The 17,204-nt window shown below is 42.7% G+C and overlaps 1 protein-coding gene across 2 annotated transcripts in view; it reads right to left on the reverse strand.

The window, feature by feature from the left end:
- Positions 1-16,816, reverse strand: part of MLLT1 (MLLT1 super elongation complex subunit) — a 31,333-nt gene extending 14,517 nt beyond the window's left edge. For both annotated transcript variants that reach the window (XM_082780052.1, XM_082780051.1), the window contains exons 1-4: positions 16,666-16,816; positions 13,309-13,489; positions 10,152-10,234; positions 1,502-1,645 (exon numbers count right to left, since the gene is read on the reverse strand). In XM_082780052.1, coding sequence (XP_082636178.1) covers positions 1,502-1,645; positions 10,152-10,234; positions 13,309-13,489; positions 16,666-16,677 — 420 coding nt within the window. In that variant the 5' untranslated portion in view covers positions 16,678-16,816. The remainder of the gene's footprint in view (positions 1-1,501; positions 1,646-10,151; positions 10,235-13,308; positions 13,490-16,665) is intronic.
- Between the last annotated feature and the right edge of the window lie 388 nt (positions 16,817-17,204).

The raw sequence follows: 17,204 nt of genomic DNA on the forward strand, positions 1-17,204 counted from the left end.
ATCTTTTAGATTATTTTTTCCCCACCTTAAAGGCCATAACAATTATTGTCTAGACAATTCCAGTTAAGATGCTCAGTCTCAAGGCAACTCCTGAAATACTGAACATGAAAACCACAACAATTCAAAGGAATGTGCAGCATTAAGTACCTTTCCTAAAGGGACCTCCAATATTCTGAGTAAAAGCAGGCAACAGAGCTCTGGACAAAAACCCGTGTTCTGCTGCAAATGCTCTTACTTTGCAAACAGATACCAAGGGAAATCTGGAAGGAATGAGCAAGACTTCACTTGTTCAGGAAAAAAAAAAAAAAAAAAGAAAAAAGTAGACCTTGGGTATCTCCCTTGACAAGATCTTAAGAAGTGCTGACTTCTATGAAACAGCTTTCCTTCTTACCTCCCATATATTCTGTCAGAGTAACCCTATGGAAAAGTTCCACCAAATGTGATTCACCATTGAAACAATTTAATACTTAAGGAACACAATAATGAGATATTAAAATCCTAGAGTGTAAATGATTTTCCAGCCATCCTATGGCTGAAAATAAGCACCACCTTCTTCATACCCAACACAGAAAAGCACTGGCATTCTGAGGAAAATCTGGACAAATCTGCTTGGAATACTTACTACACTTGAGATTTATTATTGACAAACTTCACTGTTTTTTTTTTGTTTGTTTTTTAATAAATTGTTCAGGTTAGAAATGTTTTTCGGAAGAAAGTTTTGCCAGCAGTCAAGACCATTTTGAATAAAGTCCTTAAAGAAAACAGAATTATGCATTACTATATATGGGGTGTCTCAGAGTCATGACAACCTCTGGTTAAAAACTTTATGCACTACACGGCCCTTACTAATTGACCTACATCTTGTAGTTACTTAAGGATAATTTCTTTAGTCTATCACTGCGTATTAATTTCCCAGAAGTAACAGTTTATCCAACAACTATGTGTAGTAACCCATAACCTTATCATGGCTTCAAGAATACAGCTTTTTCCTCCCACACCCATTTTTACTCTGAATTCTATAACACTTTTCCTTACTTTTTAATTAGCTAGGCCACAAGGATCCAAACCCAGGTTTAGAGGACATTTACTGACCAACAAATGCTATCTGCTGATCTTTCCTGTGACAAAGATTAGTAAGGAATACACTGGAAGCCTCTCCCTTTTCTACACAGATAGAGCTCATGACACTAGGAACGTCAACAATAACTGAGTGCCTGATGGACATCATCTAACACCCATAGATCTCCATTTCCAGAGTGGCTTTACTGCTTGGATGTTAGAAGTGATATTCAAATTGAAAATAAAGTACCACCAATCACAAATGATTCATTCTGCTTCTAGTGCTGCTCCATAACCAGAAATAAAACCTGGTAGAGGTCTTTAAGTGAACATAGAAAACTATAGCTTACTTGGTTGCAGGTAAAAAGAAACCTCAGAACAAACCTAAATCACACAATTTTTAACAGAAAGTCTTCAGATCTCCAGTTCCTCTGGCACTTACCCCTCCAGCCCTAATAAGTTTGCGTCTGAATTCCTTCGTCGGGTTGTTGAAAGTCAGCTTCTCACAACGAAGGTGGTTCACTGGTGGATTTCCCTCCAAATTCAAAAACAGGTCATATGTGAAACAAACCTTTTTCGGCTCCTCCTAAAAACAAGACAGACTTTGGGAAAAAGGAAGAAGTTTGGCAAGCACCCTAAGTCAGAGAATGCAGAGAGTCGCTCCTGAGAATCCCAAATAAACCATCAAATAAGTGTTGCATTCACAGTTTTTAATCAAGAGATCAAAGAGCTTTCCAAAGCTGGAAAATAAGCTATTTGTCCCTAAAACACACACAGTTAACATACCTCTCACCAGAAACTCAGGCATGTCTTTTTACTGCAAAAGAAATGCACAGAGAAGAATACTGACTGACAATTATCTGTTTAAAAGCATTCACATAATCCCTGGAAAGCAAATTCACAATCTTTATCCACTATTTTGCTTTCACTAAAATTCAGATCTCATCTTCTCTGGGAAGCAACTGAACTAATCAATGTTATGAAAAACAAAATCCTTTATTTAGGGAGGACAACTTCTGAACTCACAGGATCTCTGTGGGTACTGAGAAAAGATTAACCACAATTATAAAAGGATGACTCATTTTGTAAAATCCTTTTCAATATGCATATTGCAGGAGTTGAATGGGAAGATATCCTAAGCTTTTGAACTTTCCAAGGACGCTTTCACTGAAGAAATCCAGAGTTTGTATGCATGTTGGGGATCGTTCGCGCCTCACTGGTTCTGTTCCACCTGCTGCAGAAGCACAGCAAACACTAAGCATTTGCTGTACAGAAGACTGGAAATCCCTTCCTTCCCACCACTGCCCCCAAATTGCAAGTATTTCATAATATTTCTGTATTGCAAAATATTGACACTCTATTTCCTAGTGCTTTCTTGCATTCTGCATTTCAGTATGAAAACTCCAAAGTGGCAAAACAGACTCCCCTGTTACAGTACCTTCAGTGTTTACATGAATGCATCCCATATGCCTCATTCAATGCGCAACATCAAGCAGCTGCACAGCAGTCTTTTCCACAATTCATATCCATCAGCTCGATTTCCTGGTGTAGTTGCATTGTTGTATGGGAACAGATGCCGCAGGCTTCCAGCCCAAGCCATTAGATTTGCTGAAAATAGGTTGAAGCGTCAAACAGCTTCAGACCACACCAATTCCTGCTGTTTGCTTGGGGGATGCCAGCATCACTAAATAAGCCATTGCTTGTACCAGCTATACTCCTAATAATAAAGTGTTGTAAGCACACCTGGTTTACATCAAAATCAGTACCATAAGCCCACCTGGGAGTTAAGGTCTTGCATCCTAACTTTCCAAACAGGGGAAGGCAGACATCTAAGCAGCCACATACAATAGAGAAGTCTCATATTAACAAATAAGAGCATGCTACCAACACAAGGGTCTTCAGAATGTCTCTTGGAAAAGTCCTGAAGAATCCACTTGTACTTGAAAGTGTTCAGTGTCTGCTAAAACATATGAATGGGAAGAAGAAAATATACTTGCCAAATACATTGCCTTGTCATTTTCTTCTTTGCTACAAGGACTGTTCTCATTAACTGAATCATTAGAGAGCTCTGCATGTGCATGCTTACACTGGAGTCAAAACAGCAGCTGTAGAGGGTCCCTCAAAGTCTAATAAACTTAAATGAAGGATGACTAGAAATTCAAATGTTGCCTAAGAATTGTTTCTAAAACGTGTTCCTAGTTTACGACATGGAATTGATCTTGGATACATTAGCAAAAGCAGGCTTTAGTCAAAGGCTGTTATGGCACATTATTAGAACTCCACTGTGTCATTTGCCTGTTTGCTTTCAGAGCAATAGGAATAGAAGATTAATTCCCCTTTTGTCTTAGGTATTCCATTTTTTATACAGGCTCTAAAGTATCAGAGAACTTCCCAAATACATATCAGACCTCTATGATGAATTTCCACTTATTGCAGAATTAAGACACTTTTTAAATGTGACTTTCTCCAACTCTGAGATCTCGACCCTTCTGGGAAGCAAGCCCTAGCCAAGTACCATGATCATTAAAATATCCTTTGTATCGTCTCAGGACATCAGAAGCCCCCCATCCAAGTGAATAGTTAAGATTACAGCACTCCTAGAAGTACAAAAGTCTCAAAGCTAGAAGCTGCAAATAAACATTCTTTACTGCCTTCGCTGACTGCTAATGATTACAGGTCAAGGCACTCCAAAGCTTAACCCATCCGGACTTCCGTCAAAGGTTCTCCCCTTTAAACAACCATTAAGAGTGGAGGAGGAAAAAAAAAAAAAGAAAAAGAAGAAAGCCAAAGAAAATATCCCTCAATTGACTTGGGCCCACACATCCTCTAACTCTAAACAGAATGCCACAATCAATCTGCAGTGTCACACTTCAAAATCTTTTTGAGTAAGATGCTGGGATCCACAAATACTCCAGGCAGTTTGTTTTCCTGCTGCAGCAACACTTTCTATGCTCCTGCTTGAGCATTATCTGAATAGAAGAGCCAAGCTTTTTACCCTTACACAATTCTACATTCTCATGTTCAATCCTTGTTGTTAAGTAAAACTAAGAAGAGGAGAAACATAGTTACTGTGGATATTTCGCTGCCTTCTGAGACCATAAGCTTTTCTAAAGGGCCTTACTTCCAAGAAAGGCTTTAGAAAGGACGTGAATTTATAATTAGCAGATACTACTGCCTTTCAGATTAAAATTCAATGGTCATTTTTGTCAAATGGTTAACCTGGCATGGAATGTCTGAGTAAGGACACCCTGAACCTCAGTCCATATCTGCTCGTTAAATCTCAGATGCAAGGGAAGAAAAGAGAAGCGTGTAGTGCTGAGTGAGGGCCCAGCCATATTTGCAGCCGCTGTAAGTTTCCCTCCATCCACTGAATTCCGCCTGCTGCAGCGCCGATCTCCAAACCTGAGCACATTGTCCTTTATTTTTACTGTTTTCCAGCTTCCTGTCTGCACTGACTGCCGGTGCGGTTATGAATACTGGAGCAGCTTTAGTTTTCTTCCGAGTTCTGAAGTAAAGGGTTAAAGTTCTTTTGGCACTTTTCATAAGAGCAGGAATTTTTCAAAGTCTTTTGTTAAAATTTCCTTGTCCTGTTTTTAAGGCAGGGTGTGCCCTTTGCCACTTCACACAAATCAAAAGAATTTCACTGGTAGCGTGCACATAAAGCTCATAAATCACTTTTAGAAAGCCATAAAACAAAATTATCTACAAAAATCTAGCACACCAAGGAAGCAGCCTCATGGTTATTCAATAACCATAACATCTAACAGGACTTCCCTTTTGCCACAGATCCAGCCTGACAGAGTCATTTATCTGTATCCAGTTCATAACGTCTGTATAAATGAACCCCCAGCCTGCACAACCCGTCTGACTAGTCTTCCCTCCCACTTTAGGGCAGGACATTTAAAAGTGAATAGAGCAATATACATTTTTAAAGCAAGTCCCCAGCCTTACCTTGCGCTCTGCTGGCAAGGCCATCCTTATTTTATTAAGCCCTGTAAAACCTCACAAAAGATAAGAGGTCAGCTTTTTGGAACTGTCCCCCATTCGAAGCCAATTGCTTTCTTTGAAAATCAGAAAATGTACTCACTGCTCAAATACAAGTATTCAATAATCTACCAGCTCTTACAAATCCAAGATATGATGCTGGCACAGCTAGGAAGGCTGCTGGGTTTGACAATGCCTCCTTGCCAGGCACTACAACCTCTCCAGCGCAGGAAGAGCCATGTCGATGTGCCAAACACTGGCTACAGACACAGCACGGGTGCTTTCGCCAGGACGGGTGGAAGAATGGATGAACTGATAACACCCATCATTTTAGGATGGAATATTTAAAAAGATGCATCACTCAGCTGCACAGAAGGAAGTGCTTCAGGTTTGGTACGTAAGGTGATATGGACCTAAAAGATGGTAGCAAACAAATGCTTGCGCTCAAAGCGCTGACAGTGACCAGTTTTACTCCTTCCACAACTTACAGCAATCACAAACAGCAACAGGCGAAATTGACTCCTCTTTTCCTCAAACCTGCACAGACCCTGCCCCCATAACACAGGGATTTGAAGAAAATCAAGCACTTTGCCTAAATACAGCCACTTCGGCAGCCTTCCTCAGGAGAACCGGACCAGCTAACACCTTTCTGATGGCACAGCCCTGATCCTCATTTGTCTGGCCATATCTGAGCTCATACACAACATCTCCACTGAGCTCCTACTCTGAAAAACAGAATCAAGTAATTTTTCCCTTCCATATTTTACGTGCATTTTACATAGCACTTCTCTGAATATTGCAGAATGGGGGAAGCATACATGTTTTTATTCTGAATGAAACTGGAAGAAACAGATTTCTCTGCCGTCCTCACGTGCCTCCCTTTTCACTACTAAAAAAACCCTAAGTTACATGTATTCCATTAGGTAAATGTTGGAAGCATCCTGCAATGGGAAGGTAGTCTGTAACAGGCTTTAACACATCTCATCCACATTGCATTAGAATAGTCTGCCTTACATTAGAACAACATGAAAGCACAGAGAAGACCTAATTTAATTAGGATGCAAAAACGTAACAGTGACTGAGTACCAAAGTCATGCCTATGCTACAGCCTCCTGATTAGAATGTACACTACTATGAGAGATGTATTTGGAGACAACAACGCCGTGAAAAAAATCTCAAGATCGTTGAAATTGGGTAGGGAAAAGAAAAGGAGAAGAGTATCAGAAAAACAGCAACGTGTTTATTGTACCCAGCTTGTATTGATTCAAGCACCAGAAGCCACTAACAGCAGCCCTCACTACACAAAGAAACACACGGATTTAAAAATAGGAATAACATACTAACATTTCAGTCCAAAAATTCGCAAGTGATCTAGTATCACTAGTCAACCCTGCTTTCAAAAATAACATTTAACCTGCTACGGTCCTGCCATTTATTTTCCACGTTGAGCTGCAGAGGCTCGAGCTGGCAACCAACACCAGAGCAGATAGAAGACTGGACAGCCTCTAGAAGCAACTGGGACTCTCTAAAAGAGCCAAATACACACATACTCAAGGTTCAGAGCAATATTTAAGTATTTTCTGCAATTCAGATGGCAAGACTGAGAAAACACCTACTTAATAAGGAACTAAAATACAGCACAGAAAGGACAAACACATATCAACACGGCCTAACCATATTTGTACAGGAGGAGAACAGGCTCTTGCACCTTTTCTAATCCTCTGCTGATACTTCCCTGTCTGACAGAAAGGCATCAAAAAGCTCCAGCAGGGCCAAGAGCACTGACTCTCCTACTCCTAACAGGCAAAGTAGTATTCTAGCACAGAGGAGAGTTAATGGGCAATTTTATGCAAACTTGCCTAAAGAAAATCCCTGATGAAGTTCACTAAAAACATTCTTAATCCAATCTTAGTAAAAGTTTCTTAGCAGTGAGTATGCCCCTGTTTCTTTAGCCAAAGCAAAGAGTACACTGGCTCTGACAATTACTATTTATCATCCCAGTAACAAATTAGAATGGTGAAAGGAAACAGATAAGAAAGGCGGCTTAAACTGCAGAAAAAAAGTTTCAGCCAACCATGACAAAGATCAACCTTCAAAGATTACTTCATTCCCTCTTTAAATCCTTTTTCTTCTCACCTTTACAAAGCTAAACGTGCATCGATAAACAAATCCCAAAACCTTTACAGCTCTTGTTTCAGCTGAGAAGACACACTTCACTCATCAACAAAAACGTGCTAGAATGTAGGGAGCATATGGCCCGTGAGAACCACCTGACTCGTCCTGTCTGGTCACCGATAAAACACTGCATCTTCTATCTAATCCCAGAACCAATCCATAATATCTACTCGAAAAGACTTAGTCAAGGATAAGTCCCAAATGCTGTGATCAATTCAGAACAATATATGCTCTCCACACAACAGCTGATCCCCACCAGTATCAACAGGTTTACAGAGATCAGAGTGAACATATGGCCTTTAAGTAGTAAGTACTTATTTATATGGTGCTTTAATGTCACTTTCTTCAATGAAGGAGAAAATGAACTGTATTCCAAGTCTTTGCCATTTCTCCTTCTCTTTCCCAAACATTTTAATTTCTACTTCATCCCAGTCTTTGCAGCAGTATTTACCGCGTAGTTTCCTTCAACCCCGCTCAATGAAAATAATCACACAACTCTTTGTATTTCAGGTCAGTAGCAGCACTGTGCAGTAGCTGTTGGATGAAACCAATTCTTCACATTGGGCAGCTTCTGAACATCCAGTAATTACAAGTACTGAGCTTAACTTCCAAATGGGCAGAGAATATAACATTTGCTGACATAGCGATGGAAAAATTACTATAAAGAAGTAACAGCAAACTTCAAGTAACTTCAGTATAGCTTCCATATTTCAACCTCCTGGCTGAACCCAGAAACATTTCTCTGGACAAACGATGTGCTGGGAGACCAAAGCTATCACATTCTCCCTCAGCCACTGCCTGCCCCTGTCTAATACTGGGACTACTGACAAAATTAATTAGATGATTGATTAATTAAAAGCGGAAGATAAATTCTCCACAATACTTGCATGTGAGAAATAGGGCAAAGATTTGTAGTTTCAAGGATAAATTTACAACTAAAACTATTTTCCTACCTACTTTTCACATTTCTGAAGACCAAAATGCCAAAAGCAAACTGCCTTCCCTCAAATTAACTGCTGCTTCCATTGTTTCCACTACAACAGAGGCCACCTATTTCCCTTATTTATAAAAGCCACCATATCCCTATTGCTAGAAAGAACAACTATGCCATCATGTGTTTATAGAAACAATGAGAAGTGATGACCCCAGCATGTGTGAAACCAAGTTATACTCAGAAAAGCTGCCAGTTCCATATTCTATGAGGAGTGTATGAATACAGGGAACAGAGAGAAAAAAGCACACAAATGCAGACAGTCAATACAAACAAGTGCACCTACAGGAAGATGCCGGAGAGGCAGAAATGAGAGAGAAGGATCTGAGGACATGTGAAAGGCAAAGCCACGGGAGACCCACAGGAAAAGGGCAAGTGTGAGAAAAGGCTGGGTGAAAAAAGGAAGGGGAAAAAGGTAAGAGTAGAAACAAAGCATATCTCACCCATCGCAATCATTAGAGGTTCCCACTGCAAACAGCACAGAAATGCTCATGGTTTTTGGTCAAGAATGGAAAGGTAGTTTTTGAACCTGAATTGAGCCAATGTACAAACTACTTTTAAGCTTTCAAGATGTGTTTTTGTTCTTCTTGTTCTGCTGTGGGTTTTGTTGTTGTTGTTGTTTTTGCTTTTTTTTTTTTTTTTTTAATTCACGTCAGTTTTCAGTACTTGTCAGAAAAGCTGCTTCTATCAAAAACTTCCATCCCCTTCCATGCCTTTAACTGCCATTTCCCTTCACATCCTTTTGGCTTACCCCACCCACCCAAAAGAAAGTAGCAGGCAAAAGATTCTTGTAGTAGGTGCTCAGTCTCATCATTTAGCTTGTTACAAACTCAGACTCGAAGTGGGGCAAAAGCAACATAGTAGACTAAAAAAAACCCTCTTGATTATTCACAAATAACACCACCAGAGAGTGTACTGTGCTAGATTAGGGCAAGAAGAAAATAATAGAAACATCTGCAGGAGTAACACTGGGAAAGATACTGAAGCTAAATAGAATTATTATAAATATCTGCTGTATGCATAACCCAGGGCTTGTTCTAGAGGGTTGAGGGGATGGGAGTACATTAAGCCACTGGAAGGTGGCTTAATATTCACATTTTAGTTTATCGAGATTCCCTTGCAGGAATAATAACCAGAACAGTTTTTTTTTTTGTTGTCGTTTTTGTTTTTTTGGAATGTAGTAATCAAAACCAGAAAGATAAAGTATCTATGCTTAACAAAACAATTTAACTGAAACTGAGTTAATACAAATGTAAGTGGCCAAATCCCTGTTTTCATAACCTTCTTCAAGTCATGTAGCGTGTGACCTCTGTGGTAAGACTTAAAGCAAGTAATAAATCCCAAATTTTAACTTTCAAACATGTGTTGGCAATACATCATAAGATTTAAAATATTTAATGTTTTCTTTTTTTTTGGAAGAGTACTGAAGCAGGACAACAATATTTTTAACAGAGCTGTAAATAACTCTTCTCTATATGCAAATCGTTGTCTTGGGCCAATAAGTTTTATACCTGCACAGTTATTTTAATAAAAATTGCAAAGAAAAAAAATCCAGTTTTAAATATATTGCCAGTCAACAACATTTAAAAGTGTTTATAAAATCAGCGTTTTACATTGATTTACTTCCATATTTGCATGAAACACTTTAAACTGTTTTACTGTTATCTATGCTGGAGAAGCTTGCCACAAGTGGTACAATCTCTGTTCAGAATCTCTAGGACCATTGCGTTGTCCTGATATTACCTTTCTATACAATTCCATTTCTGCCAAAAGCTTTCTTTTGAAGTCTGGCAAGAGCTTCCAACTCCCAGTTAAATTCTATTTATTAGAGTAATAAAAAACACACACATAAAACAGTCACATAATTTAGAGTCTTTCTGTCAGGCAGTTTCAGTCTCTGGCACATCTCAAAACAATTAGAAGACCAGAAATCAGATTCTACCTTATTTTTGAAGTACACTTCAATAGGCATAATGAACCCTGCGTAGCCAGACTCCTCCACTTTGTATGGGGGCTCCTTGCACACTGAAAAGAGAATATACAAATGTTAATTTTGAATATAATGCAATTTAACCTGAGCTGAAAATGAGTTGCAAGATGAGAAGTGTGTCTCCGACAACTCAAGACTCATTTAAAGCATTGACCTTTATGAGGAAAAAAAAAAAAAAAGCAAAACAAGATGGTGGTCATGGACTTAGTTAGGAAAACGAAAATCTGTTCTTAGCTCCTCCCATAGAAAGGAAACATAAAACACACTCTGTGCCAGAGTCTCTGTGAGATTCTTCCCCCTCTCCTTTTTGTGGTGATACAATTAGAGTTCTGTGCTGTTCCACAACAATGCCAGTTAAAGCTGTCTTGCAAAAAAATGCAAGAACTCAAAAGGGGAGAACTTGCACAGCGTACAGAGGTAAAACTGACTTTGATGCCAACGTTTATTCATCAAAACCCCACAATGTGCAAGCACATTTTTTTTTTTTCCCCCTTGAAAAGTTCTCCTGCAATGCTTAATCTTCATAATTACATAATACCCATACTATATGCTGCTTCACCCAAACCTCATAACAAACCTGAAGGGCAAGGAAAGGCAGCTATTTGCTTCACATGTAAGTAAACGGAGAACGGTGAAACACTTTGCCGCTAGGGTCACAGTGCTGCCTGCTGCAGATATGTCGACTGCAAAAGTTAATCACTTCTAAGAAATTAACCTATGTGCTTCCTGTCCCAGTTCCTCCTGTTCTACTACCTGTTGTATCGGTGTGTTACTGAATCCTTCCTGTCCTCTATCACTGTGTTTCAGCACCGTGATAGCCAGCTCAAAGGATTCTCGGAGCATTTGGCCGTGGCACAGATATACAGAACAGCTGCCAGGAGAAACACGAGACCAGCACAGATATTCTCCCTCTCAGGAACCGGATGCACTTGCATACAATTCATGTGCTACAATGTATGTAAATGAAGTCAATAAATCAGTTAGGGGAATTCAGTGCAAGTGTTTTTACTTTCTCAAAAAAATTCCAAGTAATCAATATGATTAAGAAACAGTACCTTAAACCTAAAAAACACAGAAATTCTTTTTCTTTAATGTTAATGTTCTCTTAATTTTTCTTTAATATTAACCCTGGCTCTAAGCACTTTTATCATCATACAGGTTCTAGTAAGCCACACTGAAAATTCAACTGTGAAAAAAAGAGTGGATCTGAAAATAATCAAAATCCCTAGACTTGCTTTAATTTGAATTTCATATAAACTCCCTACAGTCGGGGGGGGGGGGGGGGGGGGGGGAAGCACAAAACCCAAGAACTGTGCCAATATGGCACCAGGAATCTTAAGTTTATTTGCCAAGCAGTCTTTGTTCCTTTGCTGCCCTTTTCTAACAAATTCAAATTACTATACAAGCAACCAGCCAGCAGCACAAGCCTACCAGTAGATTTTGCTTCAAGTAAGAGAGAATCATTTGAAGAAGCCCTTCAAACAGATCTAGAAATAGTATGCATATGCCCCACAATTTATGTACAATCCACCATTTGGTCAAAAGCATACTAGCTTTATAAGAAAGCTTAAGAAAGCATTTAAAATCTAGGAAAGCTTCCAGTTCAGTACGGCACTGCCTTATCATACATCAGTTTTACAGCATCAGTTTGAAGAAGATATTAACATCCACACCAGATTCACATCCTTGTGAGCTGAATACCACTCAGGTGTTTTCCACCGTGGACTCTCACAAATAACCAACACAGTAAGTAGTGCTAAGACATCCTGCATAACCAGCAGTCTTCCAAAAAAGTACTTCAGAGAACGCCCATTCCCAAGTAATTTATAGTGGTACTCCTAGGCAGTCAGCACTCCTGGTAACACTACATAACAACACTGCAGATGCAGTTAACACAATCTTAAATAGATTTAAGTCCCTGCTGCTGCCAAGAAGGGCAATTCCTGCTCCTCCACCTCAACCACACGTTCCAGCCGCCCCAAGCAAACAATAAGGTTCACGGTGCTGCACAGTCAGGAAGAGCAAAGAATTGATCCAGCACAAAGACATTAAAATTCTGATGTTCTCCCCAGCTGGATCAGCCCCCCAGCCTTGCTGATTGCACAGCACTTACCACAAATACATTACAGAACGTCCTGAGTTGGAAGGGACCCCCAAGGTTCATCAAGTCCAACTCCTGGCTCTACACAGGACCACCCCAAAATCAGACCATGTCTGCAAGAGGTATCCAAACGCTTCTTGAATTCTGACAGCCCAGTGCTATGCCCACTGCCCTGGACAGCCTGTCCCAATGCCCAACCACCCTCTGGGTGCAGAACCTTTTCCTAACACCCAGCCTGACCCCCCCCCCCGTCCCAGCTCCGTGCCGTTCCCTCGGGTCCTGTCACTGTCCCCAGAGAGCAGAGCTCAGTGCCTACTCCTCCACTCCCCTCGTGAGAAAGCTGCAGTCTGTCGTGAGGCCTCCCCTCAGCCTCCTCTTCCCTGGGCTGAACAAACCAAGGGATATCAGCTACCCCTCACACATCTTCCCCTCCAGACACTTCACCATCTTTGTTGCCCTCCCCTGGGCACAAAGTGTGCACACACACCCGTGCAGCTGGAGTGTCCTGAGGCAGAGACCCCCCTTTGGCTGCAGTGAATTCCATTGCCTTAAATACCCATGCCGGAACCCTGCAGAAAACCTCACAGCTACTTAGGGACCGATGCAGAAGTTTACTTACTTCTAATACACTAGCCCTGTAAATACACTAGCCCTGTAGGAAGGCCACTCATCCATTGTATTCTTCCAGCTTTTGTTGGCCAGTATTAACAAACCACTCCCCCTTCGTCTTTTATACCATGAATCACCTGTCACTGTCTGGAGGACCTGCATATACTAATGCTTACAGAAGAGAAAGCATCTCACCTCCAAACCTTTCATCAGAAGAAAGGTCCCGTTCTCCCTGCCCTTCCTCAAACAAAGGTGGAAAGGTTAAGACAAATGCACGCAATGTACATTTTGTTCTTCAAGAGGAGATTTTACAAAAACCTGATGGAACAAGACAACCCACACTGCACAGTGCTGTTTCACACAGAAGACCCAATAACCCATCTTCAAACCTTGACTCACCTCGCTTGGGTTTTGGGAAGCTCTCATGTAGGCGGAAGACCACCCTTTCCACAAAGTGCTGGATGTCACACTGCTCCGGGCCACGGACAAACACCATCCAGTCATGAGTGAACCCTTCGGTGGTGGGCTTTTTCCGCAGTTGGGCTCTGTGCCCCAGCTCCAATTTGACTTGAACCGTGCACTGTTTGAGGACAGAGGTAAGACCATAAGCAAAATGGAACAGATTACGTGGGATGGCTAATGCTGAGCCCCACAGAGAGAAGACACTAGATAAGCACAGGGGAAGAATACAACAGCCTCCACCAAGAGATTAGTCTCATTCTGAAGACTGGTGTTGGCAACCAGAAAAGGTACCAAAAATAGTTCCTAGCACCACTTCATACCTATTTATCCCCTAATATTAACACTGCAGAGAAAGCAGCTGTAGAAGAGGAATAGGTTTATCTACCTCACTTATCAAATACATTGTCGGCAAAGTCTAATTGCAGAATTTTTATTCCTAGAAAGTGTCAGAGAGAGAACTTGATGTTCGCAGCTTACAGAATTCACAGTGCTAACAGAAAACTAATCTTAAAACAGGAAAAATCAAGTCACAAATTGGTGGCTTTTGATATTGTCAGGAATGTGTAATTCAGTAGAACACAGCTACAATCCTTCATTCTTCTAAATACATTTTATTAACACACTTTCACAAAGTCAATGTATATTATGTCTGCACAATATCCGATACTAAAATGACCTAATTCTGATTTGCAGGCTCAAATCATACTCTAATCAGAGAAGAACAGAAGCAGGAAAGGTGTATTCAGTGTCTAAGAATTTTGTTTTGTTTTTTTAAATCCTATTAAATGTCTTAAAAAACAGATTAAATTAAATTGTGATTATGCACACATTTTTGGTGACTTCACAGTCAGAAAAAAGCAAATGAATTAAAAAGATGTAACAGAGGAAAAAGCAAGTAAGATTCAGACACAAGTTACAGCAAACAAATCTTAGGGCACGATTTCTAGATGATGGAATCACACCTAACGTATCTGACTCCTTACTGGGTTAATTTTGTGCACACACATTATACAAACTAGACCAGCAGCACAGCCATCTCAAACTAAACAACCAAATTCAGCTTCAGTAACTGGAAGTTTATTAAAAATGGGGGAGCGGAGAGGGCTGGTTTTTAATCCTTACATCCTTCTTCACCTCAGACTTGAAAATAATGCCTTGTTCTTTCTGGCAGTTCCCAATTAGGAGAGGCAACATTATTTGTCATTATCCGTAACACAAGTGGACGCAGACCCAACCTGAGGGCATGACGTTAAACAATGAATAAAAACCGAAAGCTTCCCAAGCTCCAGCCAAATGCTTAGGGAAAGTATTACCCTTATTTCCTCACTGAGAAACTGCAAGAGAAAACACAACCATGATTAATGCTCAAAAACCATTTTCCATGTCCAGCCTGACATTTTATCAGAGTATGATTTTCAGAGTATGGTTAATACTTTCTGAAAAAGCTCAAGTCACTTAATCGCTGTATGCTTTTTTCTTGGTAGAAGGATCACAGAGTACCAGGCATCAAAGCCTGATCTCCCAAATTATAGTCCAGTGCTAATTTCAACTATAAACCTTAGCACGGCCTTTCAAGCAATTATCTTTACAGTAAAATAGCCCCAGCCACCGTCCAACACATCAACACTAACACTTAGGGACAAACTCATCTAATCAATTGCTTCACCTGTTTTAGTGAAACATTCCTTTAGATTTCCTTCCTCTGCAAGTCCTCGTGGCAGGCCATTTTCCCTCTTTTGTGCGTTAGGGTTCATCTACACTGGCTCCATCTCACTCCTGCACTAAAACCAACGCTGCATGGCCGCCTGTTCTTCCATACCACGTTACGGACTAAGAAAAAGGCAAGGTGTTTGGCTCAAAGTGCCACAATCTTTCCCAGGGTGTAAGTGCAGAGACAGTCTGCCAGCAGTCTGGGCTCACCTTGGAGGGTGCTCATGGGCACGCTTTTTTTGGGAATATCCCACTGCTCAGGTAGGCATTTGCATCAACTGATCCAGTCTGTTCTGCAGCCTCACGTTATCAATTACATCATTACCCTTTAAATTTTGCTACTGTTGCCAGTTACTAGCCCTCTCCGGAGAAGTGCAAATGGCTGTCACTCTGCAGAATTTGCCTTTCTAGTTGAAACGGCTGAGAAATTTTAGCTGAGAAACAGATGGGACTATGTGGAAGAGAACAAAATTAAACATTAAAAAAAAAAAAAAAAAAAAAAAAAGAACTGTTTAGCTGAGAGTGAAAGTTGTACTTGCTATACTTCTCACATATCGGTCCAATTAACAATCTCTACGAATTAAGCCAGAAGTTGAAACACATTTGAAAATAAGATCTCCCAACATAACAAACATCTGAAGTTGCTCCACTGAAAATGGAGTGTTTCTTTTTCTTTCCCTCAAGCATGTCTCTCAACAAAGGGAAACCAGGATCCTAGTCAAACGATTTGTAATAATACAAAGGAGGCTGCTTTTCAACTTAATAAACGCTCTGTAGCGCGCTCTGGTATTTGTTTGATGCGCTAATTGCCTGAAAGCCATGACCAGTCTCCATTCGGTCTCCTTCGGGTTATTATTCACGGGATAGCGGGCCTTACCTCGCCAGCCCGGGGGTGACCTACTAGCAGCCCGCACGCCAGCTTCGCACACAAAAGGCCTGCACCAGCCTGCCGTGGCGAGCCCAGGTGAACTTCCAGCATTCCTCCTCCTCTTGCTGAGGCACCGCAGCGGCGCTGCCGGGGGCTGCCCGCCGCCACCACCCCCCCGGGAAGGAACCCGGGGCAGGAACGTGCGGGAAGCGCGGGGCCACCCCCCGCCGGGGTGAGGCTGCAGCGCGGCCACCCATGAAGGGGCGAGGGCTCAGCAACCCCCCACCCCCCCCCAAAAAAAAAAAAAAAAAAAGAGTGGAAGGGGGTGAGGCAAAGGGAGGGGGAGGCTGCCCGAAATGGGGGGGGGGGGGTCCCGAAAAGGGAGGGGGGGGGCGGAATGGGGGGAGGACGCAAGGAAAGGGGGAGGTGCCCTAAAGGTGGGGGGACAAAAAGGGAGGGGGGGGAGAAAGAGGGGAGGATGCCCGAAATAGGGGGGAGGGGACGAAAAAGGGGGGGGCTTACCCGAAAAGGGGGGGAGGGGGGCTATCCGAAAAGGGGGGAGGGCACGATGCTGCCAGCTCCTGCAGGGGCGATGCAGCCCCCTCCTCTCCCTGTGCTGGGGTCCCATCCCCCTGTGTGTCTGTTGGTGGGGGAGGCGCCCAGGACCCCCCCCTTTCCCCCCCCCCCAAGCAGCACGGCCCCGCCGCCCCCCTCACCTGATTGTCCATGGCTGGGCGCAGCGCTGCGGGCCCCGCTCGCTCGCTCGCTGCCCGCCGCGGCGGTTCGGCTGCCGGTCTGCGGGGGGGGCCCTCGGATCCCCCCCCTTTTTTTTCCTTCGTCTTCTCCCCCCACCCCCCCTCCCCTCCCCTCCCCACAGCCTCGCTGCTGATTCCTCTCCTCCTCCTCCTCGGCCGCAGCCCCTCACGGCCCCGCCGCCCGCCTCATTGTGTGTCACTCACAGGCACCAGCCCCGCCGCCACCACCCGCCCCCCCCCCACCCCGCCGCCCGCCCCGCGGAAGCGGAAACCGCCGCCGCCAGACGGACACCGCCCTCCGCCAACGGCAGCGCCGCTTCCCGCCTCTGGGCGGGGCTTCCGCCCGGGAGCTCTCGGACTCCCCCGCCTCCTCTTGACGGGCGGGGGGGGCATCCAATGGAAGGCGGGCAGAATGCTGAGAGGGAGGGGAAAAGGGCGGGGCTCCCGATGGGTCAAGCGGGGAGTGGGAGGCGGGGCTTCACCGCCCCCTCAGCTCACCC

The sequence above is a fragment of the Aythya marila genome (genome assembly GCF_965140915.1).
Source record: "Aythya marila genome assembly, chromosome: 27".
NCBI lineage: Eukaryota > Metazoa > Chordata > Aves > Anseriformes > Anatidae > Aythya > Aythya marila.